This window comes from Acipenser ruthenus, chromosome 21 (genome assembly GCF_902713425.1).
Source record: "Acipenser ruthenus chromosome 21, fAciRut3.2 maternal haplotype, whole genome shotgun sequence".
NCBI lineage: Eukaryota > Metazoa > Chordata > Actinopteri > Acipenseriformes > Acipenseridae > Acipenser > Acipenser ruthenus.
In genome coordinates, this window is record NC_081209.1 from 22370967 (window position 1) to 22387480 (window position 16514).

Here is a 16514-nt window from a genome sequence, read left to right on the forward strand (position 1 = left end):
CATTACAGCAAGGACAAGGGGGTACTCTTAATGTATGGCCGTTATATATCATCAACATTGGAATTATTGGTAATTGGTGAGGCCAGATGCTATAAATGTGTAATTTAGTATATTTTAATCAAGTTATTTCTGCCCCTCCCCCCCACCCCCTCCAGATTATGATACTAGATACCTAGTCATGGGTCTTAGTAGTTTAATCTACTGTACTGGGGGAGCTGAGACTCTGCTTACTGTTCTTGTCTAGCAATTAAAACTTGTTTTCATAGATAATGAAGCTGCATTGTAACATAATTAATAATGGAATCTGTGCTAAAATAATATACACCACTGGGTCTAAATTGAGCATGGTTCTGGGATATTCATAACTATAAGGATACATTTGTTTTAATATTATACCATCGCTCTTCAACTCAAGATGGGGTATGATGGCCTGTGACAGCATTTCATTTATTAATTCCCTGTATGATAAAAAGAATGCACACGCTGTCTGACTTGTCTAATATTTAGTTATTAATGTCTGGTATTGCCACAATCTACTTGGACATTTGGAAGAAAAAAAAGTATTGAGTGTAATGAAAAGGCCGTACTAATAACCAGCCCTACTAAGGTATCTCTAACCCCCATGGGTTATTTAGCCTGTGCTCACAGGAAACCTGCATTATAGGGAATTGCAGCCGTGTATAACTTGATTGCATGGGTCATAGGGTAAAGATTTTTCTGGTTGTGCACTGTCAGCTGAAACAGAACCCATGCAAAATTTACGTGACGTGAGACTTAGACCGTCTCTTCCTGTGCTCTTTGCTTTGACAGCAGTGATAGTTTATCAGTGCTCAGCCCAGTGCTGAGGTTTTTGGACCAGCTAGAAATACAACACTACAGTCTCCACTGCTTAAATATGACATTCCCTTCAGCTGGTATTTTGTGTTGGTATAATACAATGAAATACACAACTTTGAAATGTGAAATTAATAAAAAAAATTAAATAAATACAAGATCTGCTGAACCAAGAAATACTATCAGACATAAACACAAATAAAAAAAACATTTTAATAAATCTGCCTGGACAAATTCCAAATCCCTTTCGTTTTGCATTACATTCAAAGAGTGCATGGGTCACTTCCTGTGCAGTCACAGAGTCAGTGTCAGTGCTGAAAAAATGATATCTCGTTATTTCTGTTTCACTCCAAGACGATACTCGGCCAGAGACCAAAATTCATGCCCAGAATTTATGAAGTTAATGCCAAATAGCTCAGTTTGGAGAGGAATACATTGTTTTGCTGCAGTCCTTTTCCGTGTTGTCTTTTGCACTATAGGTCAAAGAAAGGACAAGTTTGAAAAAGCTGACATTTCTGTTCTTACCACATTATTATACTATGCTATTTATATTTTTATTTAGTTATTTTACCCGATGAGGAGGTCTTGGAAATGGGAACATTTTCAAATATTAATGTTAATCCAATAAAAAGGTAACTTTTTTCTTCATTTAAAAGAAAAACAATGTAATCTCTTAAATAAATTGGCTAACATAATAATAATTGTCACCTGGTAGGTTTAATCAAAACTACAGTACTGCATTGTGACCCACATACGTTTTCTAATATATTGGGCTATTCAATAAAACTTACAGACAAATAAGGACTCACCCCTCCCCTCCCAACACACCGCATTAACAAAAGTGTCAACAACGTGGGTTCTATAAGCGCTTAATTTAAAACTTTATTTGATTTAACTTAAAACACATATATGCCCCACCTCTAGGCACGCTACATATATAGGAATTTATGACAGAACGATTTTAAGAGCCCTAATTAAAATGAGGCGTGATTCTAAAAGCAATACCACTTCACAAGCTCAAAACTATTAGCTGTCTTATTAATTTCCAGCAGCTAGGGTATGAGACTTTAATTGCTGGTGGTGGGGGGGGGGGGGTTATCTTATGCATGGAAGTATAATAATATGTGAATCAGGGTTTGTGAAATGAGCTGTGGGGGTGGGGGTGTTTTTCAAACCACAATGCATAACTGTTATAGAGCCTGGGATTTTAACTAGCAGTATGAAGAAGTCGTCACTGTCTTTGGGACAGTTTTGTTCAGGGCTTTGCTTTGTGTTCCAGGGTTTTGAATGTGCTGTCAAGATAATCTTAACCCACTCCAGAGAAAGCAGCTCCAGAGTAGAAGCTGGAAGGGAGCCAGCAACACAATTGGCTTTCAGATATGCAGCCTCGTAATATATCCTGGTGCTATATTTGTCAATTGGCTTAGTTTATGAATGTGAGCGCAGCCGAAAGGACTTCTCAAGGTTAAAAAATTGAAATGACTTTCGTGAACTGTAGGCCACGCACCCCTGGCCTGGAGTTTTATTGTTACCAGTCTAAAACACCTCCTTGCAAGCCCTGTTAAAGACTGTCAATACTGGAAGCTGGAGAGGGGGCACTAGTTCTTTGTATTTGACTCCAGCACATCCCCACTCTACTCTTAATCAACCCTTTTTGACCCACAGACAAGTAAAGCATAGTACTGCAACTTACTGTATGAGGAAGGCCCAGTAGGTTCACATATATTCATAAAACCTTCATTCTCAGTTTTGTTGCGGTTGTTCTGTAGGACAGAATTTACTTTACAGCACTAAAGTGGATGTTTTGAACGGGGGATACATCAAGCCTTCTCCAATTCCTGTCTATTTTCAGGACGGAATGCCCCTTTCCATGTTGGTAGGGGATTTGGTGCTGTAGACTCCTATTGACTTGGGGGGAAAATGTTCTTTCTTGGCTGTTTTTGTTAGTGAGGGAAGTGGGGATAAACAATAAAAGATGGATGCATGCATTGCTTAAAGCGGCATGTTTATATTATATATTGTGTTTAATATCTTATTGTGTATGTTCTCTATCATTCTTTATTGCTGGTTCTGAATACATCAACATTAACCAGACTTACTGAATTTCTGAAGTCTGGTAGTTTTTAAAATGACCACTAGGGGTGTGGAACTGTAATCATTAGACATTGACCTATAAAAAGAGAATGATAGACAACACACATAAAAGGATATTAAGCATGTAACAAAATATAGATGAAGTAAAATATCTGTTCAATACAGACTGCTGATAGCAGACCACATTTAGCTTTTAATAACATTATAATGTTACCCTCTTGGACATGCCCAGTCCACATTTTAAGGTTGTAACCCACTGCCATGCTGATCCTAATAGCCACATTTGCTAGACTGTGCCCCGTGTTAAATAATTGTAGTCTCGCTGCCAGCTTGGGATTTTCCACGCGTCAATTTCTTTAAACAGAAGCAAAAAAAAAAAAAGCCAGTTTATATATATATTTTTCTCTCTTTCTTTTTCTGCACATCTACAACAGAAACTACATCTTGAATGAAGTTTAATATTGAAAATGGTGTCAAGAATGCCTGTAGAATGTAACACTGTGTGTTCTGGTGTTATGAGAGCAGTGTGTAAAATGCCAAGTTTGATCAATTACTGTACCTTCATTTATATAAGGTAGGCACATATGAAAATGACAACTGGGGTGAAGATATCCAGAATGTGACAGAATTCAGGGTTTGAGTTTTTGGGGTCCTGAGTGGTCCATCCACGACAGCATGGTGTGCAGATTTAGTCATACAGTCAGGGGAGTGCAGGTTTGCATCCTGGCTGTGTGAAGTTTTTGAAATGTGTAGGAGATTCCACAGAAAGCATTACATTGGCTTGGATGAGGGCTCGGAAGAGGTCCACTGAACTTCAGTTGTCCTGAGCTGTTGTGGGGAGCTGTTAGAGGAAACTGTTGCGGTGAGAGAACATAATTTAAATTCTAAATTGGGGAGGAAAAGGGGGGTAAAAAAAAAATACTCTAAGATTGTTTTACTGTATGTATCCTTATTCATGAGCTTGACTCCATGAAAACACACATGCGATATAAGATAATAAATCACATTTTACTGCCAAGAGATTCTTAAGACAAACGACTGTCTGAGTCATCTTCATCAATACCGATAAATATAAAAATAAAAAAAACACAGATGGAAAATTTGAATTCAGTTAAGAGTTCCTCTAGCTTCCCAGTCTGAGCCTGCTGTTAGTGTGTAACACATGGGCACAATAAATTCTTCTGGCTGTGATGTATAATTAAGGAGATGCAATAAAGGCCATAAATGCCATGGCTCACCTGGAGAAATCAAAGCAACAACATGTGCTTGAAAGTGTGTAGCAAGTCCCTAACCCCCAGGTAATGTGTCTTTCCAGAGATCAAAGTGGTGGAGGGTTATTTGGGTTTTAAAGGCTGCCTTGATATAAAACGCTTCAGTTTTCAGAGGATGCAGGTTTTCTTTTCCCCCAGGCTTGGGGAGCAGAAGGTATTTAACACTAGTTAATTCTTGGTATGTTCTCCTTCTATTACATAAAGTAAAGTAGTATTTGGTGGTGTTTGAAGAGCCCTAGATGATATGAAAGGTATCAATGCGAAGTCTACAAACAGCCATTAAGAAATACATTTGAGCCATTGCTATTAATGTTTTTTCTTTACCCAGGAGATTCATATCTTATTGGGTAAGACTCTCTGCAATGTGAGTGGAAAGCTGAAGGTGCGAGTGCATTGGATTACACTATGGCTTCTGGTCAAACCTTTTGTCAAGACTTTCACTAATATCTTTTAATATTACTGTTTGTTTTACCATTGAGTGTTTTGAAGTTATGGATGAGCACAGACATTAACTGTTTGCCATAAAGTGACAGTCACTGTATTCGGTTGCTTAGATTCAGTATTAGGATACAAGTATATACGGCCTTGTGCTGTATCCCAAACACAGCTTCTTGTCCCATGGTTCTGATATCTAAACACCCATCACTAGCCCCAGAGAGTTTAAAAGAAACATTTTCTCAGTCGTTTATGTAATAAACATGTTGTTTGTAAAACCTCACTGAGATAAATCTGATTCAATTATTAAATGTGCTGTAATGATATTGAAACTGTGGCAACAGACAACATCGCAAGCTTTGGAATAAATTCCTTTGCAGTACATATAAGTAAAAGCAATTAAAAAATGTCCAGAAATAAAAACATCAGGAGAATTCTAAGTCATTTTCTTTTAAATAACCCTGGGGATGCAGTCTCTCAAAGGCATCTTGGTAAAGTGTTTCAGACATTAGGGGCAGCTAAAGGAAAGGATTTGTACAATTAGTAATATAACTCAGGAAAGGTGCCAGGCTGGTGACTCAGGAGACTCCTCTAATTGGGTGTGGTATTGTGCTTGCCAGGCTCATCCAGTTCTTGACCACTCTCTCTGTGAGACTGACTGCTTACAAGAGTTTCTGACAGTCACGGTGTTGGTTTTGTGAAGAGAATGCTTTGTCACAAGGTCTTTGACTAGTCTAAAGAGGCCACATGATGAAAAAGATTACTCACTGCTGACCTGGCCTACAATTAACATGGTGACCCAGAGATAGCAGGCTTCAAATCACATTGCTGACCCACTGGAGCGCCCAGTCATTTGCATTATGGAACTGCAATTTGGGAATCTAATCTTGTGAGTTCATTATGAACAGACAGACCCTTTTCTTGGGCTTGACTGAAAACCTTCCTGACTGGAAATACAAACTGTATCTTGTATGACTGTGTTTAATTTTTAATTCTTCTTATGTAATTTATAGATCTGAATTTCAAAACAGGAAACTTTCACTGTATAACATTACTGTAAGTCATAGATATTTTGGTAGGTAGAATAATTGTGAATACCAATTCCAGTTTTTTATGATAACTTTTAGCTTTATTGTTAAAAAAAAAAGAGTCAGGTTATGAGTTGCAAACAGGACTCTTTTACTATACAGTAATTTTCAGAATGTAACATGCACTCATTGACTAAGGTTGGAAGAATTACTGCATGTAACATAAGTTTTAAAACTTAATTGTACAATGTGTGTCGTATTCTCAGTGTATAGTATTCTATATTGTATACTAGAGGCCAGCTGCTTAATGCGGTTGGTGCCTAATGCTGCTAAGTCTTGCTTGTTATACACCAGGTGCATGCTATATCCCAACAAAGTTGGTATGTGAAATACAAATACAAATGTTTTGCTGAATTTACCTTTGACTTTAAGTCTATGTGGCCGATAAGGTTGTAGTCAAGCTTAGTTTCCAATTAAAGTAATGATTGAAATCACCTTGGATGACCTCTGCCTCGGTTTGTTCATGTTCATGTTCATGAGGTATCTTAAGCTTAGTTAGCTAATTGCTAGCAAGTTTGCAAGTATGCTATATAGGGCTTCTGTTTTTCAGTTTTTATTAATTGTATTTTTTGGTGCTTATTTTTAGCTATTTTCGAGTTTTATATAAATTGTTTTTTTTTTTTTTTCTGGGGTTTCGTTTTTGATATATTGTATGAAATTAGTGTTTTCGGTTACTTTCCAAAATGCTTGAGCGTTTTTTTTTTTTCTGTCAAAATATGTATAGTAACTCGACAGTACTTGCACACTTAAGTTTTACCTTCTTTCCTTTGCTGTCTTCCACAACAAAATCCCTATGGTCAAGGACACATTCTTCTGGGTTTTTTGTGTGTAGGCATTTTTGTACATTTTGCCACAATTCTGTTTTAAATCCTCCGTATCTTAACTGTAATACAGCTTTAAATCCCGCTAACAAGCCTTCATTCCTGATTGTAATCTCGTTTTAGATCTCCAATAGAAATGTAGGAATATGCTGTCACTCAGTAGATTCGTTCTGAATCTATTGATTCAGAACGAATCAATGATAGATACAAGTCAGGAAGGCGGGACATTGCCCAGCAGCACTGGGAAATGCATTTATTATTATTTTTGTAGAAGGTTTTATTTTTTAATGGGAAAAGGGTAAAGTCAACGTGAATTGATTAACCATTTCCACAGTTTTTCCGGTGTTTTCCTGTGTTTATTGGCTATCCACCGATTTCATTTTTTTTGTATCGGGGTGTTTTATCGGGTTTTATCGGTAAAAACCAAAAATCAGAAGCCGTAGTCTCTGCAGTATAACTGTAATTCATTTTCACACATAATTGTAATGCTCTGCAAAAAGAATGTCAAGCCTAGAAACTGATTGCACTACACCTTTGTAACTTTTAGACTAGTCCTTTACAAGTTCATTATTTTTCATGCTGAACAGACAAAGACCTAGCAGATAGACCCTGTTAACTAATATAACAATCATAGGCCGATTTCTGCAGTATTTCTGCTGTGACTCTGCATAGGATTAATCCGAGGATTACATTTTATTATGCAGCTGATATCCTTATTGCAGCTTTTAGAAAGTACCAGACCAAAAAAAAAAAAAAAAACTATGATAACTATGTGCAAATATTGAATGCCAAATCCCATCGGTTATCTTTATCACAGTTTCTTATGTTGTTTTTAAAAAGCCACTTTAGGACAGTAATGCACTCATCAAAATGTAATGCTAGGGTTAGTGCCAATTTCATTTCCCTTTTAGCTGTGAACAAAAAAAATGCAGTCAATGCACTAAACTAAATGTGAAGTACAATTGATTTAGACTGAATACATGCGTGTTTTAAACAAAACAATTACTCCACAGTAAAATCTTCATGCCAGCAGAACAAACCTTGCTTACAGTCAACAGCATACAGCACCTTCTGTACCTTGTCCTCTTTGTCTCTAGCAGTGAACGAGAATAAGTGAGGAGCAGCAGTCAATGAATCAACTAGCAGGTAGGCCCATCTGGGGGGATTGATTTCCCCTTAGGAATTGCAACACATTAGGAAGTTCCTTCATTCTATATACCTAGCGGAGGTTAAATGAATTGTTCCCATTAGTGTGGTGAGAGGACAGCTCTATTAGATGAAGGAGACTGTAACTTTGAATGTCAAACAGTGAAAACAAAGCTGTGTCTGAGAGCAAGGTGACAATGTCATTCATGAGAATCATTTGCTGTCAAAGTTAAGGAACCTGGAATTATGAGTTACAGTCTGGCGAGCAGTTCAGACTTAATTTGTGCTCCTGTCAATTTACTAGTTGCTTGCTCAATACTATTTCTTTACCTTTTTTTACCTACTCCTGTATTATTTTTTTTATTATTTTCTTTATTTTCGCTTTTTTTCAGACTGAACTGAGTGTGTGATTTGAAGTGTGTACAGCAATGTAAACACAGGACTGCCGATGGTAGCAGATCATCAGGCACCATTAGCTGTGTAAATGCCATACAGTGCAGTGCTTATACCTATAACTGTATCAAACGTTAAATAGTAAAATATCTGTGTAACATTCAAACCAAATGCAGTTAATCTGGTTCACACACCCTCGCCAAACAAAACAAGTTGATTTCTTGGCGTCAGGCAACTAACCCATAACTACCACCCATACTGCATCCATATTAGGACAGAGGGAAGGGGACACGTCTTCATGCAGAGAGTGGTGAGGGGATGGAATGGCTACCTAGCCAGGTTGTTGAGGCAGAAACACTTGGATCCTTTAAGACCCAACTTGACAAAGTTCTGAGATCAATTAGCCACGAGGAACTGGACGAGCTTAGATGGGCCGAATGGCCTCCTCCCGTTCATAATTTTTCTTATGTTCTTAAGTAAAGCCATCAGTACAGGTAAACATCACCTAGAGTTAGTGTTCCAGGTAGGCTGCCTAAGAGTAAATGCAGAGCTGAAGTTAACTACTAATATTATGACCGTCACAGCCGAACAGAAACTTCCAATGCCTTTTTATAGGTTTCAAAAACGTTTAACCGGGATGAGTTTAATACAGAACAAGGCTGTCCTGGACCCTAAATTTGTGGAATAGCTATTGTGTGTGCAGATAGATACAGCATTAGATCATTGTTGGATTGGGTGAAAAAATGTAAGTTAAAAGCATTCCAATTAGTTTTAAAGTACTGCAATATAGAAAACAAAGGAGTTGCAGATGTGTGCCGATACAAAAAACAAACTTGAGAGTGAAAGACCTAAGTAATTAAACCCCAGGACAGTCACTGCTATAATACAAGCAAGATCTCTTGAGATCAAGTCTGATTTCCATGATAAAGTCAGGATTTGATGTGTACAGCTTGTTTATGGGGTATCTATAGTAACAGTATGAGACAATCTAACAAGATTGGAATCACAAAGTCAAACTTGCTGTAATACAGTATACTGAAATTGAAGTACAGTTAAGTACAGATTTTCAAATGCATGTAAACTTTGATAACATTTTGAATGTAGTATAATACTAAACAAGGAACTGCTATTGTCATAACTGGTAATCTTGTCCAGGATTCAGTTGATCTGAACTTGGGTAAACAAAAGTTTAATATGAAAAAATAACAGGACATGTTTATAGTAGCCAATCTTAACTAAGATACTATCTAAATGTTCCTATATTTAATTGCTTTCCTATTTAATATCCTGTTGTGTGTGCATCCTACTGTATGATTCTGTAATGTTCTTATTGCTAAAATTATTATTTTCCAGGCTTACTATTTCAGCAAGGCCGGTTGTAGGGTAAGTGAGGTGGGGGGAAGCATATCAGTATTGCACAATTCTTCACCTATCGGCTGTAGTGCACAGTGCAACACCATTATGCTTCCCCACTTCTACACAATCTTTTTTCAAAGCGGTTGTCGCTGGAATAGTTAGGAGGCTGTGTGGTCCAGTGGTTAAAGAAAAGGGCATGTAACCAGGAGGTCCCCGGTTCAAATCCCACCTCAGCCACTGATTCAGTGTGTGACCCTGAGCAAGTCGCTTAACCTCCTTGTGCTCCGTCTTTCGGGTGAGACGTAATTGTAAGTGACTCTGCAGCTGATGCATAGTTCACACACCCTAGTCTCTGTAAGTCGCCTTGGATAAAGGTGTCTGCTAAATAAACAAATAATAATAATAATAATAAGTAAGAGTGGCAAATAATGATCTAAGCAGAAAAGTCTTCCGAGAATCATGCAGAACACGTAATAAGAAATGAAATTACATGTTATAACATGCACAGTAGATGATATACTTGCACAGTGCCCTTCTCGCTAGTGATACATTATTAATTCAATATTGAAAAAAAAAAAACACGGTACAGTAGGTTGTGTAAAGTAAAACAGCAGATGTTTTTATTAGCTTGGTTTTTCCATCTATTTTTGTACAGCTGCACTGTTTTGTTCAGTTTCTGAATGCACTGACTGTGTAATGCCTTTTTAACTGTGAAATTCTATCAATGCAATGTTCCTAGAACACTAATTGAAACGTTCTCGGAACATTGCCTTGCCCTGACGAAATAAAAAAAAAGAGCTCTAATGAACTGTTTCAGCAAATTACACTAATTTTAAGTCATTTTCTCCATTAAAGGAGGGCCTGTTTCATTCGATTGATTAACACAGTTCCCTACATGATTAAATCTTGTTCAAATGCTCGCTTTTAAAAAGTTCAGTGAGCAAAATGGCCAGCAGGACCATTATGGATTGGGAATAAAAAACAATAATTATAGTGAAGTGTCCATTTAAGGTCCCACATCCTTCAAGGGCAGACCCTCCTCTAATTGATCTTATAACCCCTTACCTCCTGTGCAGTTACATGCCTCCCCTGCAATCATTGCCTGCCAGCTCCTGAGTAGCAACCTGACACCTGGATGGTGACAAAACCAGTGATTTGCTTTGATGTTTCCACCCCCTCCAATCACTCATCTCACTATGACACTACCGTGAGAGAAAGCTCCCCCTTCCCAGCTACAATCCATTTATTCTGCGTTTGCTTATATCACAGTTGACAGTAATGATTTCCTAGCAAGTACATTTTTTGTTAAGATTAGTTTTCATATCTCTAAGTGACATTGACAGAATGGCTGTTGTGGTGTGGGGAGAAATGAAGCCAGATGGTTGATACGAGTTGCTCGATGTATGAATTGCACAGCAGTGAAGGGAATAAGATGGGACCCAGCAGTGTCCATTTAGGGAAACAAGGAAATGTGTCAAGAAGTTTTAATAGTTTTTTTTTTCCTCTACTGACAATAAATATCTTACTTCTTAAAGAAATAACAGCTAGTAACAGTTGTCGGAAACTGTCTTATTATAGACAGTGGTGATTGAAATATGATTTCTGTATTTGTTTGAACCACACCAGATTTTACTCTTAGATGTTATACTCAAGATACAGTAAACCCCTTTCAAGCGGTACATTACAGAAATATTGAGAAGTAAAAATGTATTGTAAACATGAGGTATCAACCACTATGGTATTTTAGGGAGTTCATCTTTAAACAAAACAGTAAAACCCAAAGTACTGGGTCATATTTTAATTCCATGACAATTCATTTGAAAATGTCGATATTTGTAAAAGCTCTCAGTTGAAGTATGCTCACCTATGTTCTACTGTAATACAACATACATACGGTATACAAGGTATACCAGGAGTGAGTCAGCCAGCAGCTCCTACAGCAACTCACAGTGTGGCATTATTTGTTGTGCATCCTTTATGTAATTGCCAACACATACTTCTAAAAGCAGCAAACAGTGTGTTGCCTGTCTTAATGCCATGCTAAAAGATGACTGTTGTAGGACCACAGTATAAAAGTGGAACAAGGACAGTGGTATTCTTTTTTTGTTGTGTTTCTTTTTTGGGTTTTTTTCTATTTTAAATTCTGTGTACTCAATTAAGGACATGCTATAACAATCAGTAAGAGAATAACATACTGACTAAGTAAACAAAAGCCACATTCTAAATGAATATTTTGGCTCCCTAAGGTTGCCAGTGATGCAGTCAGAGAGTCTAGTGTGTTCTAAATCACAAGTGAGCACTCCAGCAATGCACAGTACCTTGTTTACTTCAGAAAATATGAAAATATGTAGTGAGGGAGTATAGTTTGTTTTTGGTTTGTTGTCTGCCTAGTCTTGCAGGATACGTCACATGCTGTCGTTATGGTTCTTGTGGTTAGCATACTACACAGCCACAGTTTTTATTTTGCAGGCTGCCATTACCATGGTGTAGTGGCACGCACACTTGCCTACAAAAATGTCCATTTGGGTGCTGAGAAATTAGGGTCATTGTACAATATAGCAGAGCTTTTCTGGGAATGTTTTTTTTTCAAGCAATTTTCCCCAGGTTGCTAAGATTATGAATGTTTAACTTGATATAATTTCCACAATGCGAAATATTGTTTGGAATATATACAACCAGAGTAGTTGCCAGAAAACCAGGTGTTTCCTGTTTTAAGTAAAATGTAAAGGACTTTTACCTTCTGCCCAGGAAGGGATTAGATATGAGGAGGAATGCTTTTTTTTATCTACAGGTATGTATGTGAAAGAATTAAAAAGAAAACAAGCAATGAACTATACCACAAGACAAGTAGGACCAATGACAGTTGTGTTAATGCTAATAGGAGGCAATCGCATTTTAAAACCTTTAGTTAGCAGTGCTTTAAAATGATAAAGAAGCTGATTATTATGGTTGTATTATAAAAATATGAATTTAAAAATGAAGTAAATTTATTAATAAGAAAATGAACCCCTTTAACAATTGAATTGCAAAGCTCAGTTTACTGCGGAAAAGGTTGTCAGTAGCCAAATTCTTTGCTGGTAATTTCCTTCATACAAAATATAATTCCATGAGTTTAATGTGAGTAATAAAACACTTTAAAGCAATGCGCTGCTTGTATTTTAATCTGACATCAGGCTGATCATGATTAAATGAGAGAAGAGGTCTGGTATTCACATCTGAATTTCGTGTGTCAGGGACTGTGTGAAATCCAGGAAAAAGGCAGCGTTATGTCGAGAAACAGCCAATTCTGGATTGCTTTAGCATTTGGCTACTTTTAGATTCTGATTAAGCCACACCTTACAAATACAATTGTGAGGATTCTACAGTATAATATACACACAATGTGTGCATTCTAATGAGGCAGTAGTATGTTTAACCTATCTTGAAACTCAACACACACATGCATACATACTCAAACAGTGCTAGCAGATTAACATCTGCTAGCACTGAGTTGGGCGTGGGTTTGTGTATTTGTTTCTGGTGCAAGTGTGGACAGTTCAGACTCATTCTCCAGAATGACCCCTAATAAAAAGAAAAGCAGACACAACTACAACTCAAAGTGGCCTGCCTCAAAGATTGTTCGCCATTGATTGTGTTATTGTGACCAAGCTGCATCAGGTCAAGGACTTTATGAAATTACACCCAAAAGGGTTCTCCTTAAGTCAAAAGAAAGAAGCAGTATGAATAGACAAACAGAAATGCATTACAATGCAAATTGAGTTTTGCTTGAATTTAATTATGTAGCCCAAAAGACAATATTATGACTAATCCCCTAAAACCCTTTCAAACCGTTTTCCTCTCTCCATGACCTTGCCCAAACGTACCATGGAAAATGACGCCCAACAGCTTCTATGGGATAATTTGCAGCTGTCCTATATTTCAATATTGTGGGGGTCATTTTAGTTATTTCAGTGTCAAGCATAAATATGAGGTCACAGAATATTCAGCACTTCTCGTTGTCTGTTATTACATTTAAAGTCTCAGGAGATCAAATCAACGAGTAACTGTTTGCAATGTCTTTGACTGACTGTTTCCTTCTTTTGTTTTCCAGGTATTACAGGAACAAAGAAGACACACACTTGTAAGTCATTGCATTTTTACCCTGCCTAATATAAAACAATGTAATAATTATTTATTTAAAAAAACAAACATGAATTATCTGGAAAGTCTCATATCTCAGTAGTGTATCTTGGTTTCTTTTCAAATTATCCACCAAAAAACCTTGCCTTGTGTATTGTTGGAAGAATGCTGGTTATCTCACCTGGTGACTTCCATACTTTGATTCCTAGTGGCTGTGCAAAGGGGCCTACTGACTGGTTATTTTTACAGATTGAAGGAGTCTTAAATAGAAACCTTTATTTGACTGCAGTGCTAATTATGAAGCTATATTGGGGGTGAGCTTTGCTATATGGCCTGCAGTTGGATGTCTGCCTGTTCTGTTCTCGCTCTGTTAATTACAAGGCATGTTTACTGGTTCGTAAATACAGAAACACTCACATTGAAAGAATGGCTGAGAGTACAGGCAGTGATTCTATGACTGACATTTGAAGGTGACATTGGGAAGGGGCGCAATGGAAATAGATGGCATGGGAGTTTACAGAAGGCTTGGGAAGCAGTTCCCAGTGAGTTCAAATCACTAATGTTTTCTGGTAACTAGTTTTCGGCCTCAGTTCACCTTCTTCTTGTGTTAAAATAAATGTAAATACGGTAAGTTGTGTGTCCGTGTTTTGAAGTATAGAACACAAAGTGATTTCTTTGTATATCATATTATTATATAAAAAGAAATCCAAATGATACCCAGTCTCTCATATGACTTACTCAGGAGTCATGGGATGAAAAGCCAGCCTGTAAGCCAGATGGTTCATTGAAACCATCCTTTGTTGGCTGATTTGCTTGATACTATACAGTATATGTAAGGCTGTGGTTTGTCAAGCACCCAAAATGCCCTTTTAACTGAACAGAGGGTCCATCTCCAGCTTGTTTTAAAATATCTCTGATACACAGTTCCTGTATGGCAATTTTGAAGATGTCGCACCAGAAAGGACCCTGAAATATGAACTTAACTAGGTGAACATGGGTTTGAATGTTTAGAGTACTCTACTTTAACCCAAGAATATTGCATTCTTTGAATAACCCTTATGTTGGGGTTTGAGTAGATAAAGGAGGTGTGAACCTATGACCTTGCCCAGAGGCGGTCATGCTGCTTTTAACATCTGCAGACAAAAAATAGACCATTATTTATAATATCACAGTATAAATTAGAAAATTGTGCAATTCCCAGGGCAGCCATGGAATCCATTCATGGTAACACTCTATATGTAGTACTGCTGTAGTCAAAAAAGAAATGGAGAGTGCCAAGATCCTTAATTGCTATGGATATTCAGACTGTGGATCACAGCTCATTTAGTATGTAAGAAGTTGTTATAACATATTTTCCTCTTGTTGCAGATATGTTTTTCTCATCATATAAAATAGGTGGTCTTAAATCATTTCTGAATTCTTTAAACAGCAGTCTGTGGAAAGATGTTTTAAGCTTTTTTTCTCTCATGACTTGGTGTTGTTAATCTAATTGGAACCATAGAGTGAGCTCAGTCAGTCTCCTTGCCTTTGTTTCTTTTAGAATCTCTATCTTTAGAACCTTTGTAATTGGTTTGACTACTCAAGGGATGGACAACAGGTACCTTACAGAAATAGACCATGCAACTAACCCTGGTTCCAATCTCGATCGTTTTACCAGTCAGAAGATTTTGCCAATGGAGATATAGTCTCAAATCCATCTCACAAGTTTTGTGGTCTCAACATAGCCATCAATGGTTGTTAGTTTGCATCACAAAACCACCGCTCAATTCGGCACAATTGCCAATCTCTGATTGAGGTACATGCTCAGAGAACTAAATTTGCAAATGCCAACATTAATAAATTAAAAAGAAAAAGGAAACAATCCCAGAACTTTCTGCAAACAGCCAGCCTGCATCTGAGTGCTCATTTGAAACTTACATCTTCTTGTCTGGATCATTATTTTTGTGGTTAGGATTGGAATGCTGCCAGAACAAATCTATTTTCTTGCCGAACATGCGGCCGTGAAAGCAAGAGGCAGTCCGAGAAAGGGACTGTTGTGTGGCAATCAAATTCAGCTCCCTATGGAGTCCAATGATCATTTTATTTACTTGTAAGCTTCTTTCTCAGAAGAAAAAAAAATGTGAGCTGGATTAATGAAGTATGTGCAAGATGGCACTTGGCTAGAGATGCAAAGTCTAGTGCGATGAATGCAACAATGTTGCATCTTGGTTTGTAGGAAATGAACACCAACAAGCAACACACCCTTTCGACACCCAAGCAACCAGAAGTTCAAAGCAATCTGTAGTGAAAGCTGCAGGGTTCTCTTCAGTTGTTAGTTAGTGCTGTTCTGCAACCAATCGAAATGGGACACACCTCAGTGCCATCTTCAGTGTGAAATATGAGCATTCCCTCAGTTAGGGAAGATAATCCATTGTACAGTATTTAACTGTGGTGCTCTTTCTTACAAGCAGGAAGCAGATATTTAAAACAGGTGAGAAAAATGGTTTCTAAAACCATCGTTAACACTCATTTATATGTTGTATGAATATTAATGGCAGGGACATGACCTCATGGGGAGTCAAATCAGTGTGACCCACTGCTGCCAGTGTGCCAAATAAATGAGATGCAGTTCAGTGCTCTGTGAACCATGCGGGATTGAGCCTACACCTGCTTAGTCAGCTTGGCCTCTGTATCACCTTTAATCTATACAGGTCATTGGATATTGCTCTGACTGGGTTTTCACTTTGATAAGGCCATAGGTGAAAACCCTGCCTAGCGCTCACCAAAGTGGATCATTCTTGAAGTCGGCATGGCCTCCTGCCGTTTCCTTTTATGCAGGAGACCACATCAGAAATCACTTCCATTCCAGGCACCAAGAAGCACATGATATGAAAGTGGGAGTTCAAAACGAGATTTCACCTGGTATTTTTCATATCTTAAAAGTACTGCAAATTGTAATTTAAAAACATTGTTTTTCA

The 16514-nt window shown here is 37.6% G+C and overlaps 1 protein-coding gene across 1 annotated transcript in view; it reads left to right on the forward strand.

Moving 5' to 3' along the window:
• Positions 1-16514, forward strand: part of LOC117427871 (nuclear receptor ROR-alpha A) — a 243077-nt gene that overhangs the window by 153012 nt on the left and 73551 nt on the right. Inside the window, exon 2 of the mRNA XM_058995057.1 lies at positions 13529-13558. Coding sequence (XP_058851040.1) covers positions 13529-13558 — 30 coding nt within the window. The remainder of the gene's footprint in view (positions 1-13528; positions 13559-16514) is intronic.